Here is a 26,974-nt window from a genome sequence, read left to right on the forward strand (position 1 = left end):
TGTATTATTGTACATAAAGGAATTAAAAGAAATGTAATGAAAAGTTAATCGTTAGCTCGTGATTATCTCGTAAATTCGAAATTCTTATAGAATGCCTTAGCATTTTAGTTATATGATACATCTTGTGATTTCTTGTTTTGTTTCTAAAGTTATCACGTTTCAAACATATCGTAAATCAATAAAATTTTAACATTTGACAACTATTGACGACTATTTCAGCTATTCTATTTTTCATCACATAAGGGTTAGCATAACTTAGAATTTTTTTTATCTATCAGAATTTGTAGTGGGGATATCTAAATTACTCCCGAGTTATAACTCGTTACCGTTTAAAAAATGATGCACATTTTAATTAACAGACCTGATTAGTATGCTCAAGAGTTAAAAGTCGATATGCGTGCGTTTTTTCGAAAGATTTCCGGAATTTATCTAACGAGAGTAAAGTATGTTCATAATATGGCATTAGTTAGCGAAAGAGCTTATAACAGCGTCACGCTATTGCAGTCTTGTGAGTCACTGGAACGTAACGGTCAGTAATAATATCACACAAGATTACGATGCAAGAATCTCTCGCGTAGAAAGAATTTAATCTCCTTGCAATTATGAAAATAATAATCGTTCGATGGTCGAACAACACGAGACGCGATTCAACATCAAGACATTGAAGAACTGATCATCGCTGATGTCCTAATTGATCGACGCACGCAGATGTAATGTGCGGATTTAATAAATAATGAATGAGGTGCAACGTACCCTGGATCTAGCGTTTTTATTAATTATTCATTAAAATCTAACTTTGAAAATTAAAGGAAAGAACTTAAATGAGCTTATTATTTATATAGTATAATGATTAAATAAAATTTTACAAATCTTGCAATCATAGAATTAATTTAACATACGATAAATAAATTTGAATAATAAAATTTATTAGTCCAAGAAGGCTAATGATTTGCAAACAAAATCGATTTTTAAAGATTTAAAATATTTTTTGATTTCTTTTTGCATTTTGTATTTTTTTGCGAAATATTTTATTAAATCATTTAACGACTTTCAAATATCTAGATAAATATATTAACGATGTTATAATCATACTACATTTAAAGTGTGAAATCTTCGTTTCAAATTATCTTTGTACACAAAGCTTATCAAATAACAGTTCAGTTTATGCAACTTTCTAGAAAAATCGCGCAAATATTTACTCAATTATCTCAAAAACAAGATAACCAAAGCATCAAAGAGTTGATTTTATAATATCTTGAAGAAACCGTTGTAGCAATATTTTTGTAAAAGCATCAAAACTCATATCAGAACGGGAGCCATTATAGAGGCAAGAAAGGTTTGAGGATAATTTGGGGATTTTAATTTATCATCCCTCGTTGAGCTAACCCGTGGTGGCTTGTCGATGTAAATTCCAGCACGATCGATAGACACACCTCGGCCGCTTCGACCGAAGGTGGAGAGGTTTATAACTAACCGGGGTGAAGGAACTCTTGAATCTCGCGCGAAACTATAGATAAGTCGAAGAACTTCTCTGGCGTGCTCGTATCTTGGTTGGCGAAGCGAAAACTTTCCGCGAAAGCACGTACGGCTTTTCGCGAGCATCGCTCGTATATCTTACGATAATAAAATCGCGTCATGTCAGTTTTCTAACTGTGAACGATTGTCAAACAGGTTCCGGAATGAATAATTCTCGTATTTCTCGAATTTCTGAAAGATGGGTACAAAACATTGTACTTTTTTTTAATATATCTACATTTTCCAGAATCTTATCTTTTGCAAGTCAATTTGAAATACACCTTTGAGTCAACGCAATTTATAAAAAAGGTTCAGCAACCGTGAAATTTGCACTATTTATACGATGGAGCGAGAATATGATACAAATCTAAACTGCGAAAAAGAAAGTTTTAAAGCAGAACAAAAAGAAAAATGGAGAAATTCTTTCTTTGTCATTCAAACAAATAACTCATACTGTTTTACTCGTTGCAGCGCTATATATGTTGAGAAATTGTTGTAATATTTAAATAACGACTACACAAGTAACACAAAAATAGGAAGCACTTATCAAGCGTTCTCATGCGCAGGAAGAAAATAGTCTATATAATTTTCAATGTTTCTTTATATTTTTAATTGTTACGGAAACACTTGGAATTTTCCTTTATATCCTTATTTTGCTTTCTTAAAAAAAGAATTAATTAACTGCAACAACGCATAAACGTCTACCGCGCGAAATTAATTACACGGTTACGCGTAATGAATTAACCAACAGGCTAATTGCCAAAATTAATTATCTCGTCAAGAATCTTGGAATATCGCCTAAATCACGCGAACATAATTAAGTTTAGCAGTGAATCTAGTCTTGAGAGGTACACATACGAAAAGGTACTACGAAACTCGGATCAAACTTGAAAGCATAGAATGATGAATAAATAACTGCGCAGTAATGCAATGGCTCTGCGATTTGCTTTGAGATATCTCATAAAATTACTGCAAAATTACACGATATAACGAATGACGCGATTTACCGTGTACGTTCATTAGTGACTCGATATGCAATCACCGTAATGGGATATACAGATTTGGCCAAAATATAAAACATTCTTAGTAAATTGTAATAAACTGAACTACTCGGCTATGTAGTTTCAGAGAATGCAATAAATTTTTATGTAGAATTATAGCGAATTGTAAGTTCAGTTTCAAGAATAAGCTGATTTTATAATCTATATGCGTGTGAACTCAATTCGACTCCATTAGACTTTGCATTTAATATAGGCTATAGACTTATCTTACTTTTGCATTAAATTGTTCCTTGAGAATAGAATATTGAAAAAAGAATATTGAAATGTGATAAAATATTGTTAAAAAAATTTATCATAATGTTTAATTCGCGTGAGTGCTAAACACAATCGGATTTATTACAATTTAATACAAGTATTTTATTTGCTTTTGGCCAAAGGTGTATGTAATATTGCAAATGAGTACTTTGTGAGAGAGACCAAGTTTTTAGAGTGTTATTATAGTGCGATAAAATATGGCGACTAATCATTTCATGTCGTACAACTGCTCCTTAAAACAATCTCAAGTTTACATCGAAAGAAATTTTGTTCCAACAATGGCAAAGCGAATAAAAAATGAACATAATTTGAAGGCTGTAAACATGATAATCTCATCCCGCTTATTTTAATAGCTACTTATATATAACTTCTAGTTATATATAATCTGTTTCTAAATCCATTTGCAAAATCGAAATTTAAAAATAATTTAAACATTTATTTTAAAACAAAAATTCTCTCTATTCTTTTCGAAAGTTTCAAAGATTTCAAAGAAATCAAGTAAAATCGGATATTATATTAAAGTAGTTGCGTGTCAGAGTTAGAGAGCTTCGAGAGATTCCGGCGGTCATCGCTATTCTTTTCGGCGCAACATCGTGTCATGAAAGTGGTTTATCTAATTGAGAATGATGTTTTAATGCCGTGTCTTGCCGAAATTTCATCTTCTCATCTATCACGATTATTCGAAATGCTTTATATATCAGGCATTACATTCGTAGCAAATAGCTTTAATTCATTATTGATCACATGCTTGATAACGATATGAAGTAACAAAATCATGCGTGTAACTTTAATCAGCGCATCACGCAATTTGTAAAACAGAAAGATTTATAAATTCAATAAACAGAAATCTTCTTTTTTATCAAAATATAGATTTACATAGTTATGTTTCTGTGTGTTCTATTAATTACTATCGGTCGACAACGTATAATTATTGCATAACACATTAACGTCATTAATCAACTATGCATTAGAATTATTTTCCAGCTTCACGTTATTACTCTTTCTGACATTGATTATACTTAATTATAGTTTAAATAGGACATACATCAATATTATAAAAACAGAAAGAAGAAAAAAACAAGTGTAGAACGAATGTAATTAAAAAGAGAGAAAGAGTATAGACTTGTGATCAATTATGATACTTCAACATACATATGATTAAAAAATACAAGTATATTTATTCGTGTAATATTATATCTAATATAATTAAATATATAAAATAAAATTGACTTACGTTGGCTCTCCGTTCTGTTCGATGTGGACGATGTTACCACTGAGTGTCTCGATCTCCTGCGGACGTTTCACCACGTGCACGCCTGTCTTCTCTCTCGGCGAGGACACTCCTCTGACCGTATTCACACTCACTCCTGTATCCGTCGACCTCACGCTTTCGATGGAGCCCGTGGATGCACCGGTGGACGACTTCAGGGACGCATTGCTACCGCGGTTCTCGTTCCTCGTTCGCATCACGGCACTATTGTTTACACTTGCATTCACTGCACCCATCGCAGAATTCACGTTGTTGCTCGCCTTGTTGTTCATCGTATTGTTTACCGTTGTCGCGTTATTCATCACCGTCTCTGCTGCTTCGATCGTCCCGGCAGTCTTTGAGTCATTCTCCATCACGGTTGGCATCTTATCGTTCGGAATCTCGCTACTGGCTGCTATCTTGCTGCTCGCGGAGCCGCTTTTCACCTCTATCGTTTCCGATTCTTCCGGAGTCTTCCCGTCATTTTGCTTAGATCCGCGAGCGTTCTGATTGTTTTTACCAGAATGCTGATTGGCAGAAGATTGATTGGAACGTTGATGAGCCGAACCTTCACCATTGTTCCTAACAATCTTCGTAGATTGGCCAATGCTGCCGCTCTTCATATGCCCTACGGTGTTGCTCTCCGCGGCGACGGAAGAGTCTTTATTATCTTTATTATCGCTCTCCGAATTATTACTCGCTGGATTTGTCTTGACCGATTGATTTTGTGTCGAAATGGGCACCGGCGATTCCCCCTTGGATGCGGGAGAGACAGATCTGGACATTCCTTCAGACCGTTCTTTTTGCTGATTCGGCTCCACAAGAAGCGTGTTCGCGTCGATGTGTAACGGCTGTACTGCCGTGGTCGTCGTGGTGTTAACCAGACGTTCACTAGATGTACCGATCGTTTGCGACGTTTGCTTCAGCAGATTTATGAGATCCACTTCGTCTTTATTACCCGAGGAATTCTCATCTGCCTCGTTTTCTTTCGAATTTGGTTGAAGCGATTGACCATTTTGAAGAGATTGACTCGTTGTCTGTTTGTCACTTTTGCCTTCCGCCACAACTTTGCCCGTTTTATTTATTTTTACAAATCTGTCCGAGCTTTGTTCGGGCATTGAAATAAACCTGCTAGTATTTGACGGGTTATTCGTCTTCATAGGAATCTTCGATGGCGAAAGAACGCGATCCTTGCTGGAGTTTTTGTTCTGATTGTCTCTTCGAGTAGCGACATTGCTTTTCTGCGGTGATATTTTCGATGTCTTCGTAGGAAATTGCCTCGAAGAGTTCTTATTTTGTATGTTCGATTGAGAAGTCGCCTTTTCCGGTTTCGTCGGAGTGCCTTGGATCGGCGAAAGCCGCGTCGACGCTTTTGTCGTCGCTTGTCGACGCGTTGAGTTGTTGCTGAGATTACTGGTAGAATTAGAAATAAAACGGATTTTAGACTCGGCTAAATTCGTACGACTCTTGGAATCGGATTTATTTAGACGCGTTCTAGAGTCGTTCAGCCGTGTTTTCGAGTCGTCTAATCGATTTTGCGAATTCGAGATGTTCAATCGTGTTTTTGAATCAACTCGGCGACCAATCTTTGGCGATGGCGAACGTTCATTGGCTTTCGTCAAGGAAGTGGATCGTTGACGATAAGTAGGCTGTGGTATCAGGCTTCTTCTAGGACTGTTTTGTTGCGATAGAGAAACTGCAAGAGATAAACGTGATTTGACAATAACAAGATCAGATCACTAATTTCAAATAAAGCACATAAAACTCTTGTCAAAGCAACTCTTATTATTAAATTTTAATTTTGTGCATTAAATATGTACATTGATAAATAATTGTTAAATAAAGTTTTTTTGTAACAATATAAAACTTCGAAAAATATCCACGCACGTGATCTAAAAAAGTACAGTATTTTAACACCTTTAATATATTTTTTTTAGATATTTCTAGTGTCAAAAATAGTTTATCAAGATAGCTTCAAAAATACTGTTACATTTTAAATACTCAAAATATCAAAATTTTTAAAGTTTGCTGAAAACTTTATGAATTGTTCAACCTACCTCTTCGTTCGACTTTACGTCGACGTCCATCCCCGGCGACTTCCGGCGACTGCGGTCTCGACATTGAGCGAGGAGGTGGTCCCTTGAAACCACGTCCACGAAAAGGTGAGACTCTTCCTGTGGGCAAGTTGGGTGATGCATTGTCAGGATCTGGGCTCGCCGGCGTGGACTCGGCAAGTATCACGAAACTGGAACGACGATGTGCCCTGCCGAAGGACGTCGACGACGGAGTGATCTTGTAAGGCTCGGGCGCGCGCGGCGGCGGCGGTGCTCTCTCGGGAGTCGTTGGCGATAGATAAGCGATGTCGGGGACAGCCAACACCCGGAAAGACGGCTGGCCTTGCCGCGCGACATGACCGTCATGATCGGTTCGCCTCATTCTTACGAGGCCCTATCTTAATTGGAAAATCATAACATAAATGACATTGAGCTGTCAGAATCATTTCTGCTAATGCCCAAATTTATTTAATTATTAGAATATGAATAACAGGAAGCCTGTGTAATCTAAAATCGAGACAATGATAAAAAAATATTATATTTTTTTGTTGCGCGAAATAACTGCAACTCATTATCAGATAATATGTCTACTGCATAATTTGTTATAAATTCAGTTTTACGTACATCTAAATTTCTATGTTTAATATTATATATAAAAATTTAATTTTTAAAAAATATCAATACTTTTCCTAAAGATATTATTTGTTTTTTTGTGTTTCTTTATTTGATTTGTATCTAAAAACAACAATTTTATGTCTTGATTATTTTTTCTCATCTTTATTTTTATTTAAACCTAAGCGTTTGTACCTGGTGCCGTTCATGCAGATCGCCGAAGTGAGAGAGACGCCAAGTTCTGCCGTTACTCTCACCTGTAAAAAGTAGAAATCTTTACTGAGAGAGATCTTTACGGAGAGAGTGCATAACCATTTTGAGGATAAACGGAGAAATTTTTATTTTGATGATAGTTGAGGTATAATCCAAGATTGCGGTTCCGCGCAATGGCGCATGCGGATGGAAAACACAATTGCAGAAATAAAAAGAATCGCTCAACCATTTTAGACGATCGATAGCTCGCGTACGATAACTGCATTAACAAAAATTTAAATTACAGATTTCACATTTTCTCTATATGTACTTATTGTCGATATAAAAACAAATCCATCAATCATTATTTCAATATCGATTGCGATAAGCGCTTTCGCGCCAATGAATCAAATATTATATTTAATATTTACAATTATTTAATATTTAATATTATAATTATTTAATATTATATATAATATTTTAATATTATAATATTTAATAATTAATATTTAATATTTAATAATTTAATATTTAATATTATAATATTTGATTTATTGACAAACTATTTGAGTCAAAATTAAATTTGAAAAATAAATTAATAATATAATGCTCAGATTTTATACCTATTTTATTATTGTTATATTGATGGCAGTTCTTCGCACAATTTACTATTTGAAAAGTTTATTGAATTCTTGATTGCAGACGGGTTTTTTTTAGATGTTAATACATGTTTTTCTTTCCTCTTTATGGACGAGGGAAGCCCTGACTCGATGCAGCCAACAATTAACGAACGCGCGTGTAATTATTCGTTCTGAGCGGCTTAACAAGCGTCCCGACAATAATAGTATCTACAGCGGATACGTGAAACACGCGTTATTCACGCTCTCGTAGACGATCTGTCTGATGTGAGTGAATTTATCGCGCTTACCGAAACGCTGCTGAACTACATTCTTGATGCGGTCGACGCATCGTGCAACATTACATCTCTCTAATAAAGAAGAAAAAGAAGTTCAATGCGCTAACGTACTTTCCAAATCCGACAAAGTTGAAACTCAGACTACTTTCAATAGTCATCGAAAAACATTCAAGTAAAACGGCTCATCGCGTGATAACGATAACCTGTTGATAATTTTTTTTGCAAAATTTGCTGTTTTCGTCCCGATATCGTCACTGAATAAAATTAATTCATCGTGCTACACTTAAAATTTATAATGCTATGAGAAATTATACACAATTATACATTTAAAAACTTTAAATGTTTACTTGAACGAAAGGATGTTGTAGAAAGAAAAAAAGAGACATGCTCTCTTTTCTTTTATTTAAAATATATAAAATATTATGGAAATTAGAAAGAATGAACATACAAAAAAATACGAAGGAGTACTTAAACAACGAGAGAAATGCATCTTATTCGATCATGATAAAGTTTTGCAATTAAGATTTAGATCAGGACAAATGTGGGAAATGTTCGTAGCGTAATTTATGGCGCAACTGCTTGTTACAAGAACAACGGAGTGATTTATAAATGTCTTTTGCTACGAATCAATGTACAAGCAAGTACAAGCATAAATACATTGTAAATTGTAAAACCATGAGATGGATTCAAAGCACGCGTACACAAAACGATCTTCAGCGCGATTATTTCCTTTAAATCCTAAATAGGAAACATGCATAAGTATATAGCATAGCAAATCAGTGAGTGTAAAATATCAAAGGACAGCAGATTCGAAATTCGTAGGAGAATCGGTTTTATAAAGTCGCTAATATACTTATTTCCTGTCTAAAGTACTAAGCTAATACTTTAGTGTTTTTATTTAATTTTATTTGTAATTTATAAATCTTATTTGTTTAAATTGTCAAAATTTTTTCAATATTTTATTTAAAACTCAAAAATATTTTATCTATTTTTGCGGATTTTTCACATGCATGTAAAAACTAATTAGTCGTTAGTTTACGTTGGTATAAATTTTGCGGTTGGACAATAAATTCGTGTGATTTCCATAATTCTCCGCATTCGCTTATGTATACTGATACACCGTGCACTCTATGTAATTACCATCCTATATCAATAATTGCACTGTGAACAATTACATTGTAAAGAAGATATAAAGTATACAGGATCTGAAGTAACACAGATCTTTGAATACATACTTTCACCTGTTATGACAGCTTTTAAATTACCTCATTTAATAAAATTGATGAGATGCTCTCTGTCATTATCATTACAAACTTTATTATCATTGAAACTTGAAATTTCCATCATTATTCGACTACGCTACATTTAATGAATAGAAATTTAATAATTTGAAGAATGCGAAAAATATAGAAATTTGTTTATAATGTCATATTCATTTTTATCGTCATTAATTAAATACAGTGCTTTATTATTTTTATCTACATTTTCCTGGGATATATTATAATTGATATCATAATAAATATAAAATATAATAACTATATTAAAAAATACATGATGAAACATTATTTTTCTCAATACCTAATGTATATATCATTTCAATATCTAACAATAAGTATACTATAAAAACTTTAATTAAGGTCTTGAAAATTTGTTGATAATATTTTATATTGCTTTAGAATTTTGGACTTTCCAAGTGGTATCTATCTTTCATATGCAAAATGTTATATCGTAACACAATTCTGTAATATGCACTATTTATGACACTTGCTTATTCTCAATTTCGCTTATATCATATATGACGCTTATCATATATAACATTTGTTAAACTTTTTGACTAACTGTTTGAATAGCGCGCCTTTAATATGTAAAATATATAACCAGCTTATAGAGTCATTGTTTGAATACTGCACTTCTACATAACGCGCAGATTTGACCTTTAGTTATTGTTTGAATACGGTAATCGATCACGAGCCCGACGTTTAAATTTAAATAAGAACATCGCGCATGCAGACGTGATTGCTACTATGGTCTCAAATATAAATTACGAAAGCATGTAAAGTAAATTATACTGAATATTTGCCAATCAATTATGATGGCAGATGCAATAAAACTTCCGAGATTATAGTTATTTGAAAATATTAGACAAAACTAAACTTGATTTTCAAGATGAATCAAGATTTCAAACATTTTAAATAACTTTATAATCAATTAATAAAAAAAATCAACTTTCTCAAATAATTTGGACAATTTATAACATTTTAGAACAGATTGTTTGTTTTTTTTATCTAAAACTTAAAATGTTTTCTTAATATTCGAAGAATCTTAAATATAGCACCGTTTTTATAAATCTTGCCCAACTTTAAAAATTACAAAAATATTGTTACTCGTGTAATCGAATATCTTTGTTCAGTTTAACAAAACAATATTACAATACGCTAAATATTCTTCACAATTTGCCTCGAACACAGGCATACAAAGAACTTTTCATCTCACGTCCTTGTGACCGATAAACCGCGAATAATTTTGCGAATGATGAAACCGCGTGCAATTGTTGCTGATTCGCTACGACAAAATCGAGGAAGAAACGCGCAAAGCTCCTTAATTAACATCCATTGTATAATATTTAATTAAGTCGCGTACATCAATCGTGTTGCCTCGCTTTCCACACACAACAGCCGCGAATTCACCGCGGCTTCTTCTTCCGCGACGCAATAATGGGTCCTGTCGCAATTGCACATATCGCGTGGATCGCGTAGCAAACTATAAATCTCGTCTCGCGTCTTGAAGGAGAACGGAAAACATAGATCGCGGCATATATCTCGGGGTCAACGACCCGCTTTTACACCTGCATTTAGCGACCGGGCGGCGGAACATTTGCGTAACCGTAGATTCTTTCTCTTAAAACGCTTTGATTGCTTTGGTGACTGATTCGGGCACAAAAGTATAGCAGTTCTTTTTTTAATCATCAAATACAGGCCTTAAAAAAATTCTTCAATTTATTTTTTAAAAAAAGTATTTTTATTATTAGAAAAAATAAAATTTTAGATTTTGTTTTTGGATCTTCAAGAAAAATTCAATCAATCTTTGGCTTCTTTCATTTTTAAGATTGTACGTATTTTTTTAAGGATTTTTTTTTAGAATTAGAATTTTTAAGTTTTTGCGTTATTGACTGGGACGTAAATTGACCTTATAATAAAAGTTTTTCTCTGTCCAGTATTTCGAGAAGAATAATAATTTTAATTGGAAATTTAGATGAGAGAGAAAGATTATATACGTATTCTCTATTCCGTAATCCAATAATCTAGTAATTTCCGAAATATATTCCATTGCATTAATGTTTATACTTCGTGAACTATTCTTTAAATAAAGTTTAAGTATTTTTTTATAAAATTCTTCAATTGTATACTATTATTTCAATTTTATGTATAATACTACTTTGAAAGTTTATATTTTATTTCTGCAAGAAGTAAGACTCGATATGTATCTTGTGAAAAAAGATACTAATTCTAAGTGTTTTTAATTCTAATAAATTCGTAATATCGTAACGGCAATACACGTAACCTTTTGAAAGTGTAATAACGAAACTTCCAGTCGGAAAACTCTTCCTGATGCGGCATGCAGCGGTTCACGCATCGTTTGCACCGGGAAACGTACGTCTGCTATGCAACAATTAATATAAGACTACACCGACGTTTTGTGCAAAATGATCGAGTATTACGCGAATGTTACACCGTCTGGAACTTCCTCGCTCTATAAATTCAGACATACCGGTTTCTGACCGCTAACTGTCTACCACAGAAGCGATTTCTCACATGGAAGCCTCAATAATATGCGTGTGTATGTGTATATTAAATAACTAGGAAACTTAAGTTTCGCAAATCCATGTCTATGTGATTTTCGAAAGAGCCGCTCATCGTTTATAAATTCGTTAAATCAGACAATCTCGAGTATTATGAGTTATGATCTGGTAAGCATATCAAGTAGTAGAAATTAAAACAAGAAAGTACCAAGAATATATATACATAATAATATCTTTTCTCAATATTACATCAATAAAATAATTTATATTTCAAACCTGAACTTTGTTTTCGAGTAGAAAATCTTTTTATTATAAAAGGATGATATAAAATAGGATATACTCTTTCTCTTATACATATATTCAAATATATCTATAATATATGTATGTATAATATTATATGTAAATATATTTAAATATATATTCACAACATTATATCATGTCGTGTATTCCAATCTTACAGTATGAAAATATATCTTACATTTTATTAATATAAAGATAAACTTAACCATTACATTTTCTTTTTTTTTTTAATGTATTAAGACCTAAAAAATATTAAAATTTTAAATATATTTTTCTCCTATTTTAAAAATATATTGAAAGAATTGAAAGAATAAGAACATAGTTCATAAAATTCCATTCAATTCTAGCTTCAATTCTACCGCTACGAAAGAAATTGAGTTTCGCTCGAAGAAACTGGCGCGAATTAGAATGCATTGCAATGCGCAAGATAAAAAATGCCTTTTCATACTGTGTCTGAATGTACTCTTCGCTTTAATCCAAAGATCATAAAATATAAATTCTCACGCGCCGCATGGACAGGCGCATCAAACTTCTCGCGTGCAAGTCATTTTCACAACTTATATACTTCAAAGATGATTGTTGAAGAATATTCAAGGCCACATGGTCATCGATAAACATGGCCTTACAGTGCAATTTTAAAATATGCCCTATAATCTCGACCCTTTAATTTATATTTAGATTTATTAAACTATAAACTTTTGCAATTTCAAGGAACAAACTTTATTTTGCCATCACGTATTAAGTACTTCTTATGATCCTTAATTATATTTAGCATCAATTAGCACGTAAATATTTGCTTCTTATAAAAACACTTTTTATTCTGTGTTATTTACTGAATTATTTATTGAATTTTTTGTTAGAATTAAACTGTGCCTTAAATTGCATCGCGACAAGTAAACAAAGGTTCTGATGGACAATGTAGCGAGTGCAAAAAATTAATTGTCATTAAAGTATAAAATAGCCCCGGCATTTTAAGAGGATCGATACTTAAGAAGATTTTTCGTTCGCACGAGGCGCCGCCTCTTATATCGATCTGATTCAAATTCAAGTACGTAGACCGCGCGAGCGAGCGGTCAGACGTGTAAAACTTTTCCCGACTGAATGAACGAAGTAATTCACGTAATTTTTTTTTTAATCTGATTCAGTGAGTTCTTAGTGATATAATTGTTCCGTCTCTGGGAAAGTGTGCCGATCTCAATCATTCAAGACTAATTAATTCACACATGTGATTAAACTTTATCGAAGGCCAATAATTACATGTAATGTATTAAAATTAGAGTAGTACGTTAATCGTTTAGAGAAACGCGAATAGACACAATTAAATTAAGAAATCATTAATATAAACTTTAAATGACAAATTGCATACTTATATATATATATATATATATATATACGAGATATTTTTAATAAATACTGTATATAAATTATTATAAATTATTTCTCTGTAATTTGAATCTCGTTAAACTAACATGTCTAAAATCTCGTTAAATTAGCATAGTGTTTAAATAAATAAGTAAATTATAATTGAAATCTGGTCAGTCTAATAATTAAATAACATTAATCACACAAGTCATAAAACAAAATAAAATTATTAAAAATCCAAATAGCATATAATAAATACGTGTATATACATACATAAAAAAACATTATAGCATTACACAAGTAAAATTTTAAATCTTACATTATGGCAGTGTAATTAAAAAGAAAATATACCTATTCTTGTTTGTTTTTTTATCAGTTTGCATGCAACTGTTTTCGTGTTTTAATCACTATTAATTAACATATATCATTAGATATATACATCATTATTTGCAAATCACGCATATTCTTTTTATTTCAATTCAACTTGCACTTTATTTATTTAAATAAAAATCTGCGAGTTTATAGAAAACTTAAAAAATCATTTTCTTTCCACATTGTAAGTCAAAGCACGCATCACGAGCAATCGATCGACAAAGTCGTTCTCCAGATCCGACACAACAATTACTCCTAAGCACATCTTACACGAGAAATTTAACTTGACTTATTAGAGAAAGATTTATTTCCTCAAAATTATCATTCTAAATTTCTGTCACAAATATTAGAGAATATCCAACATAAAATCTATAACTGTTTACATCAGCCAAGTTTGTCCAAAGAAAATAAGGGAATAAGTCGAATGACAATTTATTCATTTTTCTTTTTCATTGCAAAAGACAACGGTGACAGAGGTGAGTTGTCACTCAACTTACTGGCTTTACGGATACGAAGGTGGTCATCGCGTTCCACCATCGTCTTACCTATCTCGCAGGTGGACGCGGATGTGGTGTCGGCACCATTTACGGCGGCAACTTACCCCCCCGAGCGAAACACGCATGCACGAGGGTTGCAGAGCCCGAGGGAAGCGCGCGCGCGCGCAGATCGCGTCCTCGGCCGTCGTCGTCTCTCTCGACCTCCTCGATCCCGGCTTTGCGCGTCCTTACGCGAACACGAACGCGTTCTCACTGACGCGGGGTCGCTTGCCGCGACTTATAGCGCCCGTCCGCGGGATACGCGCCGAAGGTGGTCACTCGGAGAAGCGCGGGCGCGTTGACCACTAACAACACGCGCATTCTCTTCGCTGCAAATGTGAAAAATTGCGTTTGTCATTTGAACACCTTGACTCATCCGTTTCTCTGCGGGGAATCGAAGAATGAGCAAGCGAAAACACGCAGCCTCTCATCACTCGCGAACTTATAAATCGATTTTTTATTTAGAGAACATGTATTTATAGAAGATTATCCTTTTTTGTAAATTTTTTGGAATCTCATCATTTAATATTTTAATAAAATTTGAAATTAAAATTTTTTGCTAGAATTAATATCCAATTGAATAAATAATATTTTATTACATTAATTTCTTTCTTTACCATTACAACTTAATTTATCTATTTTTATTATTTATATAATTTATGAATTTCTCTCGATGCATTACCAAGTATTATCATTACGTGATCAGTAATAAATAGCATTAACAAGAATCAATTTTAAATTTCATAAAAAATAATACTATTCATACTTTTTTGACAACTCTTTGTAGCACTTTGTAGCCAACACTATAACGTACATTTAATTTTTCACGTGATCTCTTATCAAAGTAGGTTTAAGATAATTATATGTATATTATAATTTTTTAATCTAAATGTAACTAATTATATAGGTATCATCAATTATGAATAAATAATAATCTGTAAATATTTTTTCAAATCTACAGAGACATTGTATATTAAATATAATTTTATTTATATATAATATTAATAATGCTGTACTGTGAAATAATAATAGTCATATAATTTTTTTAAAGACGAAAAGATATCTCATGGATTATACATAACTTGTTTTTATTTATTCCATATTTACCTTTGGATAAGTTTTGCAAAAGTGAACAAAATGTATGTTTATAATACGCAAATTTTACGGAAAAATAATACTTTTTGTGGAATTATTTTTATAATTCCAATAATTTATCATATCAAATACAATCGGTTTCGGTCAAGATTAAAAATCGATTTATAATTTCGCAAGTGATGAGTTACGAGAGAGAGAAACTTATATGAAAGTAACGCTCAATTTCAAAAATTACGATATAATCGATAACAGTTCTGACTTTTCTCCAAAAAAAGACGTTTTAATAATTAGCAAATAGAATATTAAAATTTAACATTTCTTAGGCATTTCTAAACAACATTTCAGATTTTATTGAACGATTCTATGATTAATGATTAATAAATCAATTTTGAAACAGAAAAATTATTATTAATTTTCAAATATATACATTTTCAGATCTCTATTTTTACACTTAATCGCTGGAATACTTTTCAAAATATTTAAGAACCTCTAAAATTTTGTCGAGAAAATCCAGCTTTATATAATTTTATCAATTTTATATCCAAATTATTATATCTTTTAAAAAAAAAGTGAAGAAAAAAAAAGAGTCGCGAGTTTCGCACGCAACACCTACATCCACCCACGTGTTCTTCACCCTTCCATCTTCACCCTCCTGAGAACTGCGCAGACCTCGTCAAGAGGCGACCAAATAACGCGAGAGTACGCAGTCTAGTACGTAAGCCGTCGCATCTATGTATAATCGAACCTCTCAGGCGAGGCTGTTCATTTATTAAACAGCCAGCTCCGAATTATTGGAACATTAGCTTGATTGAACGAAACTGGGCACGGCCTATAATACACGGGATCTGTATTGCTTTTCCTATGTCATCATCGACGAACGAATATCTCAAACCCGGCTGTGTATTCTTACACGCCGACTAATGCCGAAATCAAATATTTAATAACTAAAAATGTTCTAAAATTTATTCTTAAAGTGTTTTATTAGCATTCAAAAACAATCAATTCTCTAAAATATAGGAGAAAGTGGGCATGAAAGAGTCATGTTTTGAAAGAGACACTTTCAATTTTTTTGAAGTTTCGGAACGCGTTTCAAAGAAATGTCAAATTTTTGTGGATGACAGCCATCTAGTGTTGCTATATAAAAAATAAAACATCTTTGAAATCCGTTCAGAAATTTCCAAAAAAATGAAAGTGTCTCTTTCAAAACATGGTCCTTTCATGACCACTTTCCCCTAAACTTTGGATAATAAAGTATATACATATACATATATATATAAAACTTTTAAAAAATGTAAAAGAAATAATATTCTGTAATTTCGTAAAAATATATTCCCTTTTAAAAAATAGTATTTTGAACTTGATAGTACTCAGAAACTGATATGAAATTAGTGATATGAAAGTGTCTAACTATCTACTTAATTGGAATATACATGCAAAAATATAAATAATACTTTAATATATGACTTTAAAATTATGAAATTTGAAAACTAAGGAGCAGAGAAAAAATGTCAGAGATAAAAATTTGACATGTATTAAATATTAATATAATTTATAACACACAGACGACACATTATTTTAAATATATTTTGTATATGCGTATATTATATATATAGTTGAAAAATTATTGCCCGGCTATTCAGATATAATTCAAATACCTTGGAATTGTTAATCCTGTACTTACAAATCTAAACCTCTAAAGACTCAATATTCAGACAGTTATAGTAAATTACAATTGTAATAACTAAAAGTTTTTTATCAGCCTAAGAAATAAAACTTTTAAAAGTGTAACAGAAAAATACAAGTATAAAAGCAGTTTTGAGAAAACGTTTAATATCTAATATATGTTACAATTAAATATGCAATTAATAAATAAATTATATGTAATAAATTTAATGTTATTAATTCGTAACGCTATGTAACAATTGATAAAATGACAAATATTGACAAATATTGACAAAATGAATATTTAATTGTTCCAATGAATTACGCTTAGTTAGAAGTTACATATTCTATTGGTCCTGAAAACTCTATAATATATTGCAAAGATATACATACTTTATGATGTACCTTCCTTAAATCACGAAAAGAAAATCACAATAATATTTTATGAATTTATCAATTTTATTTACTTATTGTCGGTAATATTGCGACAGATTTTCATTATCTAAATTGTATTTAAAAAAACTTTAAATTATTTGAAGAAAGAATAAACTCTAAATATATACACAATAAGAAAATTTAAAAGCAATTCTTATAAATATATTTTATAAGAAAATTACATTTTTTTTTATTTTAAATATTCTGTATTTTTGAAATAAAAATTATTGAGTTTTCATTTATCGAATGCAAGATCTTGTAGATACAAATTTAAGAGTTTTCTCAAAAAGAAAAAAGTTCTATTTAAAAAAAATTAAATATATATTAAATAAAACCTTTTCTCAAAAATTGCAATATAAAATTTTTACAAATATTTTACTTTAATTTAATTTATCTTAAATTATTTTGTGTCTTTTTCTAAAAAAAATGTTTATATTAATCTTACTTGCATCACAATGTTAAATATATGTTTATCAGATGCTATACTATGAGATAGAAAAATGTGAATAGAATACCATTAAAAAAAAAGAAAAATACTAATAGATAATGTTATATATTTTGGCAAATTGATATTTGGCGTTAAATTTGTTACTTAAATATTTATATATTTAATATATAAAAATATGTATATAAAATTTATAAATAATACAATTTGTATATATTCTTTTATTATACCAATATAAAATCTATTTTTTGTATACTGATTTAATCAACTTATATCAAATATAAAATAAATAAGCATAATTAGAATAAAAATCAATACACTAGAATAATGAAAATAAATTAATTTATTCACATATTGAATAGGAATATTATGATATGTTTTAAAATTGCTATAATTTATATTAAATTATTTTAAATGTTTATAAAAATAACAAATAGCTTTATTTTCTATTTTCTCGTCCCTTAAAAAAAGCATAAATATATACAACAGCTGTAACTAATTTATAAATAAACTATTGCAGCTTTTTAGAGCACAAAATAACAAAATGTTGAAAATATTAATGAAAATATTTATTACTCACCGACGCCGCGAATTTCTGCAAACCTCATCAAAAATCTCTGCGAATTTCGTTGAATTTCAGAGACAGTCATTAAGGGTTCAAATATCAACTAGTACCTACAAGAAAAAAGAAATTATAATTTAAATTACAATATAAAAATCAAAGTAAGAATTCATGCAGAAATTTAAAAATATCATTACATATACGTGTCAATTTCAAAATATATGTATGTATTTAATAAATTACTTAAACTAACAGTAACATGAAAATCTAATCTCATAAAAATCTTAAAAGAATTATTATATCAATATGTAATAATCTGTCTACATCGCATGAGTTAGAATAACAGTTATCATAAATGTTACTTAAAATTATAATTTTCGATTGATCAATCGTGACAAAAAAGACGAAGATTTTTTTTCTTGTGATCAGTTAATTAAACGCTTTGAAGTATTTATAATTCTAGATAGAGTGTAATCATTGTTTGTTGTTTTAATGCACCGTGTAATTGTGTTTTATTCTTTCGACTTATCTTAAAATTTATGAGAAAATTTGACTTCCTCTGACATTTCGCAAATAAAATTTAGACAAAAATACCCACAAAAGTAATTTATCAATCTTGCACAACTTGTTTTTAGTCCTAATTTTCTGTATTTATTTCCGATCTGCGTACACACTTGCGACACGTTATTTCGAACTACCGTTTATAAATGCAAGACGCTTATCTTAGTACTTATACCCGCCACAAGCAGCGCGAGCGCTGAGAATCATCATTGCCACGTATGTATGGTACATATAGCACCGATAAATGATATATACTATAAATGATATTAAATACAATAATCTTATAATTTACTCTTATAATTTACATAAATGATATTATTACACATTATATTATAAATAATCGCGTTTCTTTGGCTCAATTATCTCTTTGTTGATTTATGTATTTTTGAAAGATCGATAAGATATAAAAAATTAATGTGCCGAAAATCTAACGGCTCGATTATTTTCACTGAAAAATCGTTGTATTTTTGCCACTTGAAACTCCGGTCTAATATGCCATAAAATTATAAAATAATCTCACAATTTATTCAAAACTTTTTGGCTCGGTTACCTCTTTGTCGGCTTATTTGTGCGAATTATTATCGGAGCTCGGAATTTCTTCTTCTTTACGCCATGGCGATCCTGCCTAAAAGAGAAACATGAAGTTGCTGTAAAAGTAACGTACATGTAACGTAAAGGAGCGCAGTCGATTCTTGAGCGGAATTTTAAGTAAAATTTTTCGATAAAAATGGCATGTAGATATTAGACGCAGTAAATTCTCGTATATCGAATATAAATTTATATATAAACTTGATTCTAAATGTATTTAGCATTTGAAAGATCGATAGGAGAAAAGGATCTAACGACTGCTCGATTATCTCTGCACCGAAAAATTTCTCGATTTTTATATCTTGAAATTTCGATCTAATATGCTATAAAATTACTAAATAATATCAGAATTTATTCAAAAGATGATATTGTTGCGAATAATCGCGTCAATTTGACTCGATTATGTCTTTGTCGGCTTACCTGTGCAGATATTATCGGAGCCTGCGGATCCTGCATCTTTACGATACGACGATCCCGCGTAAAAGAGAAACACGAAGTCGGTGCAGAAGTGCGCGTAGCATGTTTAACCAATCAGAATAAATGCGCCACAACTTTCTGCGTCCTAATTGGTCAATCAAATAAAGTATTTGTAGCGTCAAGTGGAAGGCGCAATCTATTCAAGCGCGATTTTTTAAATTTCAATAACAAAATAGCATTTAAATGTAATAAATGTGCATGCATGATAAATTATAAATTTAGGAAGAAATTCAATTTTAAAAGCACACGAAAGATAAGATAAAATAAAAAGTTCTAATGAACAAATATCTCGATTGAAAAAATCGCTTGATTTTTATTTTTTTCCTAAATTCCGATATAATATGCCATTAGTATATTATTTCATACTTTCACATAAACGACACCATCAAGAAAGAAAGAGATTAAAAAATTGACGAATAATAAATTATATATATATTATTTAAATTATATACATATTATTTAAAAGACAGAATGGGCAGATTAACTTTTTCATAAATATTTTAATCACTTATTTTTTTACATATTTTTTTTACATATTTTAATCACTTTAATAAATTATTCATTAATCTTTTAAGATCTTTTAAAATCGTTTTTATTCACCAAATTTTATTAAATAAAAATAACTGGTTGTATATGATAGTATCCTGTAAAAATAAAGATTTATGAAATATCTCTGTACACATATATTTCCATGTTCGCTATTATTAAAGTATAACCTGCTCATTTGTGCTGATTCTGAGCTTTAACACCAAGAGGACTAATAGAAAAACAATTGTGTAAATTATATCTTTTACATATTTTTGATTAATATCTAGATTAATATTAATAATATAATTAATAAAATATATATGTACATCTATTTTTATTGAAGAAAGAAAAATCTGAATATAATATAATTAATATAATTAATAAAAAATACACTCAGGCTTTCATTTAAAAGTCTTGTCTACTGAATAAAGTCCTTCTAGTGTTAAATCCAAATTACGTCATTCTTACGACATAGGATATGCTCGTACATTTTTACAACCGCTTATGAATTCTTCTCTGGAAACCACACCATCTCTATCCGCATCCATCTTCTCGAAGAATCTGTCTACTACAGGCTGGATAATCTGCGCGTCCTGCACCATCTCGTAAATCGCAGATATTATTATCAACATCTCTCGTCTTGTGATGCAACCATCCCCATTCAGATCGTACAACCTGATAAAACAGTAAAAGAGAGTCACGTTGCATCCATCATTACTTTCGAGACTTCAGTTTAAAAGATTATTTTCTTTAGTTGAAAAAAAATTGACTCTAGATCGGTCATAGAATTTGATAATAAAATTAATTAATTCTCTCCTGATTTGTAACAAATATATTATGAAATAGACATAATGTATTTTTCTCACAATTGTATAAGAACTCGTTATTAATGCCAAATTATAAGAAAGAAAAAGATAAATTCTTACCTGAATATCCAAGAGAGTTTTTGATCCACGTTACCGTTGATGATCAATGTCATAGCTCCGAGAAGATCGCTAAAGTTAACAATACCATCGCCATCCCTGTCGAAACTGTTGAATACGATCTGCGCGTACCTGGCCGGATCGCCTAGCGGAAATAACTTGGTGTATGCAGGTTTTAAATCATCAGTCATCGCACATCCCCTTGGACACAACTGCTTGAAGGCGCGATACAATCTGCGAATCTCATTTTTGGAGAAGCCAGTGCGCAAAGTTAAAAGTGATAGTTGCTCGGGGAAGATGTACATCAAATGCTTATCCTCTTCCTGAATACTGTCTATGAAAATATAATCAAATGTAGTAATAATAGTATTTAAAATCATTAAAACAAGTTGATTGTGAGCAATACAGTTATTAAAATAATTTTTATTTGCGTAAAAATATCAAACTGATAATATTAAAATTTTTTTTTTAATCATAGTAGATTTAATAGATATACTTTTCATTAAATTTTTTATATTGATAATACTCAAGTTCTGTAGATACAGCAAATAATAATAAAATTATATTATATTAAATCAAATATTATAATATTATAACGTACCAGTAATTTTTTGAATGCTTTTTCTCATTTTCCTTAGACTACGTTGCATCTTTATCGAGAAGCTTGATCGGCAAAGAGATTCACAGCTATCTTTGTCGTCGACGCTGTTGAAATTTGACATTCGAAAAAACTCGAAGAGATACGACAGGGCAGCTTGATAGAGATCAACGCTTTTCACGAGTGAAGCGGAACTGACGCATGTGTTGCAGCCAGCTGTACGGAGCAATTTTGCAGTAGCCAAAATATTTAGACGATTTAACTTGGCATGTCTGCAAATCGAGAAGCGGCGTCCGGACAATCTCAAGCGCACCGAATATCATCCACATTTTCGACAGCATTTTTTGATGGATTCTAATAAAGAAACAGATTAATTCCTTTAAAATGGAATTCTAATATATTATCATTATAATTATTAACAGTTCGAATTGTTGAGCGAAATAATTTTTGGATATTTTATACTCAAATACTTAAATTTGCTGTATACAGATCTTAATATCAATCTCATAAAATCGTCTCTTATCACTACAATTATAAAAAGTAAAACCAAAAAACCCGATCCAAATTTCAATGTTATCGAATTCAAGATTAATTCTTAAAATAGAAAAACAAAGAATGATGGTTTTATAAACAAATTCTTATTTCTTAATTCTTAAAAAATATGTTTCTCTAGAGTTTGCCAGAATAGAACAAGAGAAATATAAAAATTTGCGTGCGCAAAATGATTCAATCAAATATATTCTTCGAATTTATAAGAATATATTTATATATAGAATATATTTATAAATAGAAATTACATAATTGTAACAATTGTAGATAAACTATAAATTATAAAATTTCGAAGACTAGACTAAACCTAAAAAATTGTCTATTACGAGTTTCTTCATGTAAAACTGTGATAGATGGATTTTCCTAGCCAAATGCTATTAATAGTTATATAGTGAATTGGAAACTGGCTATTACAACAATAGGAAATCGCAAAACAAATCGAACTGATAATTTACGGTGCGTGATCCAGGAACTTCCGGAAAATATTTACAATCCGTCGAATATAAAGTGCTTTAAAGTAAAATTAACTTTGTTTGCAATTTAGAAATCTCGATAACGAAAAGTTTATTAGTTTCGAATGATATTTATCAAGATAATAAAGATATAAGTTATTTATTTATATTTAAATCAGCCTTTTTTCACGATGTATACAAGCCAGTATTATGTAATTAAAATTGATTACCAGTATCTTGTAGCCAGTTTTTTATAAGATTGCCCGTAATAAATGTGGGGGGATCGGAAGAATCCACACAAAATGATGAATAATCAACGAAAAATGTTCAATGATTGTTCCAGGATTTTATGAGCTTATTTGCATCGATATGGATTAATTTAAATAATATATTGAGGGAGATAAAATTTCTTCCTTTCTAAACAGGATTACGAACTGGAAAAAAAATATTAGAAAAAGATTATTGTAGCAATTAATATAATGTTAATAACCATTATTTCAAACTTCTATAAATTTAATTTAAAAACTAAAAAATCTTTTCTTTGTGTGTATGTGTATGTGTGTGTGTGTTCAAATATTTAAGTTTTATTGCCAAACAATTAAGTATAATTTAAACAATGCCAATAAAAATGAATATAAAAATAAGGCATAAATTTCAGCTGATAAGCACCTTATCCGAACAAATATTTTAAAAAAATATGTACATATCAGAGAATATAAAGAGTTAAAAAGCAACTTGTGCCACATTAATTTGTGCGATTGGTTTCACGGTTCAAGAAGTATGTCAAGTTTGCCGGCAAGATAATCCATTAATATCTTCATAAGTAATGTCCTTGACATAATATTCGAATGTAGAGCAATTTCCAATCAAGTCAACGCGCGGAAGAGACAGACGTAACGACGGAAATTGTACATCTCGCAAGAATTACATCTTGAGAATAGCATATGTATATCTTTTAATATATGTAGGTCACGCAATCTTTTTCTTTCGCAATCTTATTGAGGAAACGCATACACTGTGAATGCATTTTATGATCGAATGCACATATGACGATATGCAACAACGTATCGGTAACGTTATGTATAAAAAATTATTTCATGGAATTGGATTTGCAAATGTATATACACGCATACACAAATTCAAGCCGAAAAAATGCGATTTATGAATTAAACAAGGCGTATGCTAATCAAGGAATCATACGCGAGCCAATCTAATCGCGATTACAATACAGACGCGTCTACTTGCAAACAAATTACTAAGTATAAGTTTTTTTTGACAAGCAGTCACATGAAAATGCCATTATATAATAAGGTGCAGCGGCATGACTGATAAATAAATAATTATATATGTTGAATCAGCATCTTTACACATTTATCTCCCTTTGCGTTTTCCGCGAACGATATTCTTATGTGCGCAGAATATGCAAATGAGAGAATAAATAAGTGCTACGCATGTTGCATGTAAATCAGTATAGACAATAGAAAGGGACCTTCCCCAAGTTCAAAAACGCGCAAACACGTGCGTCATTTCGTGTCATCACGTGCAGAATCCTAAATCAAGGAATTATGAAGATAGAATTTGCTAGATTTCTGAAATCTCTCATCGTTATTTGATTCAAAATCACAGAAAAAGATGAAAGATTTAGAATCTATTTCGTAAATGAAACTTACAAGTCGTAAAAAATATTATAGAAATAGATAATTCTAAGATATCAAACACACACACACACACACACACACACACACACACACACACACACACACACACAAAATATCTACAAAATAATAAAAATTTCTTTGAAGAAAATTAACATGCGATTATGCAAAATTAAATATCGATTATAAAGTATATATATATATATATGTGTGTGTGTGTGTGTGTGTGTGCATATATGTATATATAAAGACAGAGATTTTTTAGATAAACTCTAGACAAAGGATTTACAATAGTATATTATAAATTTATAGCTACAAAGATCTGAGATCATGCACTTCATATAGAATGAAAGATTTAAGAAAGCACAAGATACAAATAACTTTGTATCTTCTGTTTTCTAGCACGACATCCGACATGTTTAAAAAGTTAATGAAATTTAAATATTCACAAAATATATAATCGTGGACTATTAATTCTACCTTAGTGAGCAAAGATGTGTGCGGGGATTCTTGATCAAAAGGCGACGCGAATTTATTACTAGCCAAAGCGGTTTTTCTGAGCGGTAGGGCGGTAGGCTGATGTATATAAAAACAGCAGTAAGCATCCAGCATCTCTTCACTGCGGTAGTACACTTGTTATAACTGTTCGCGATTAACTAAAGAGAAGAAGAGATTATTACATTCACAGACGCATTTAGTACAATTATACTCCTTCATCATTTTTTAAATCGCACGCAAAAGAAAGAATTATAGAAACATTATTACAATCCACTAAATTGAGAATATTGGAGTGTCTAAGAAAAATGTCACATCGTGTGTTATGATTCAGAAAGTGTGAAATTTGAAAGTCACAGTAAAAGAAAACGCGTCGAATTAGTGACGCAACGCATCTCATTATATGGTTTTTCGGTGCGTAAATATGTTGTTTCTATTTCGCTTACTTCCGGACATTACTATCTACATGTGCCGCTTGTTAGAAATAAAAAAATTAGCAGGTATTAATTGCAATTAACAAAATTTTCATTCTTTAATTGCAGAGCATTTATTAGTATCACAAGCTCTGTAGTATTATAGAGATATCAAGGATTAAAATAATTCTGAAAAAAATAATCTTATTAACAATCAAAAATTAAGAAACTATAAATTAATAATAAAATCTTATTTTTTTATATAATTTTAACTTCGTTTTTTAATAAAAATATATTTTAAATTATTTGAATAGATGTTATATTTGAATAGATTATTTGAATAAATATTACATTTTTATGTAAATAAAGAGAAAGAGCTGAGAGAATCCATCCTTTTAGGTCTTATTTAAAAAACTTTACTGTAAGAAATAAGAAAAAATATAATACTAAACACATAAATAGAATAATTAAATTTTAATAAAATATGTATATATGAACTCGTGCACATATATAAGAATTATTTTCGAGTTTAAAATACTCATAAGAATAGGGAAAATAATCTTTTTTCCCCTTTCAGATCATCACGGAAATATTATTATAACGAGCAAAATTTCCAGGAAATGCAATTAAAATGAAGTTAATCTTTCTACTACTATTATTGGTCAGTTCTTCTTTTTGCGTACCTTGGCTCAATTTATGGTTTCCCCGACAATCCTCATATGACAATGGAAATACTGAATATGAGAATGGACAAGCTAGTCCGTATCAACATCGTCAGGGCAGAGGCGGTAAAGAACGTTGGAAGCAGATTTGCAGAACGATAAATCCTGATTCGTATGCATTCCCAGGACGCGTACCTTATCCTGCCGCACCTGTTTGTCCCTGGTAAAAGAAACTTTCGGTCAAAACTCATATTTATTGTGCCAAATGCAAACAGAGAACTTGTATCATGCGTTAAAAATATGAATTTATTGTAACAATCTATAATTTCGGACAATATACATCCACTGATTATGAGTATTTCAGTCGGTATGTTACGTGTATTTTGCGTGTGTGTGTGTGTGTGTGTGTGTGTCTATATATGTAATAATGTTAACAAAGTAGTATACATAAATATTCGCGCAATTACACATAGTTACTTACTGTAGCGCGTTCAGCATGTAAAGTGTAAAAAAAATAATTGTCTATATATCGCATCTTCGTGTACGAATCTTATCATTTCAGCCTTGTTTCTTGGTCCATATTCAAACTTGTGTTGGATTTAAAAAAGGGGGGGATATAAACATCTACAAACATCAGGGTAAAAAAATTGA

At 30.8% G+C, this 26,974-nt stretch overlaps 2 protein-coding genes across 7 annotated transcripts in view; both read right to left on the reverse strand.

Moving 5' to 3' along the window:
• Stum (mechanosensory transduction mediator stumble) overlaps positions 1 to 20,278 on the reverse strand; it is a 31,229-nt gene extending 10,951 nt beyond the window's left edge. The window contains exons 1-6 of one of the 6 annotated variants that reach the window (XM_072895168.1): positions 19,992 to 20,278; positions 19,534 to 19,608; positions 18,441 to 18,535; positions 6,942 to 7,003; positions 6,138 to 6,532; positions 4,066 to 5,776 (exon numbers count right to left, since the gene is read on the reverse strand). In XM_072895168.1, the coding sequence (XP_072751269.1) occupies positions 4,066 to 5,776; positions 6,138 to 6,516 (2,090 nt within the window). In that variant the 5' untranslated portion in view covers positions 6,517 to 6,532; positions 6,942 to 7,003; positions 18,441 to 18,535; positions 19,534 to 19,608; positions 19,992 to 20,278. Of the gene's footprint in view, positions 1 to 4,065; positions 5,777 to 6,137; positions 6,533 to 6,941; positions 7,004 to 7,866; positions 8,247 to 14,184; positions 14,204 to 14,232; positions 14,423 to 18,440; positions 18,536 to 19,533; positions 19,609 to 19,991 lie in introns of those variants that run through there. The other 5 variants (XM_072895172.1, XM_072895166.1, XM_072895170.1 and 2 more) reach the window with 5 other exon arrangements.
• Positions 20,279 to 20,539: 261 nt separating this feature from the next.
• On the reverse strand, positions 20,540 to 26,484 carry LOC140667352 (hippocalcin-like protein 4). The gene is made up of 7 exons (XM_072895214.1): positions 26,345 to 26,484; positions 25,234 to 25,409; positions 23,329 to 23,532; positions 22,101 to 22,451; positions 21,503 to 21,833; positions 21,065 to 21,251; positions 20,540 to 20,692 (listed from the first exon to the last, which is right to left on the reverse strand). The coding sequence occupies exons 4-7, from the start codon at positions 22,219 to 22,221 to the stop codon at positions 20,645 to 20,647; spliced, it is 687 nt and encodes a 228-aa protein (XP_072751315.1). The 5' UTR covers positions 22,222 to 22,451; positions 23,329 to 23,532; positions 25,234 to 25,409; positions 26,345 to 26,484; the 3' UTR covers positions 20,540 to 20,644.
• Between the last annotated feature and the right edge of the window lie 490 nt (positions 26,485 to 26,974).

The sequence above is a fragment of the Anoplolepis gracilipes genome, chromosome 6, assembly GCF_047496725.1.
Source record: "Anoplolepis gracilipes chromosome 6, ASM4749672v1, whole genome shotgun sequence".
Taxonomy (NCBI): Eukaryota; Metazoa; Arthropoda; class Insecta; order Hymenoptera; family Formicidae; genus Anoplolepis; species Anoplolepis gracilipes.

Bases quoted from the DNA above. Each gene is read 5' to 3' on its own strand.
- LOC140667352 (XM_072895214.1), bottom strand. From the start codon at position 22,221: ATGTCAAATTTCAACAGCGTCGACGACAAAGATAGCTGTGAATCTCTT. The intron at 21,252-21,502 runs GTAAGAATTTAT...CTGTTTTATCAG, and splicing joins AAACTCTCTTGGATATTCAG to GTTGTACGATCTGAATGGGG. The intron at 20,693-21,064 runs GTACGAGCATAT...TTATTTTTACAG, and splicing joins TCATAAGCGGTTGTAAAAAT to GATACTATCATATACAACCA.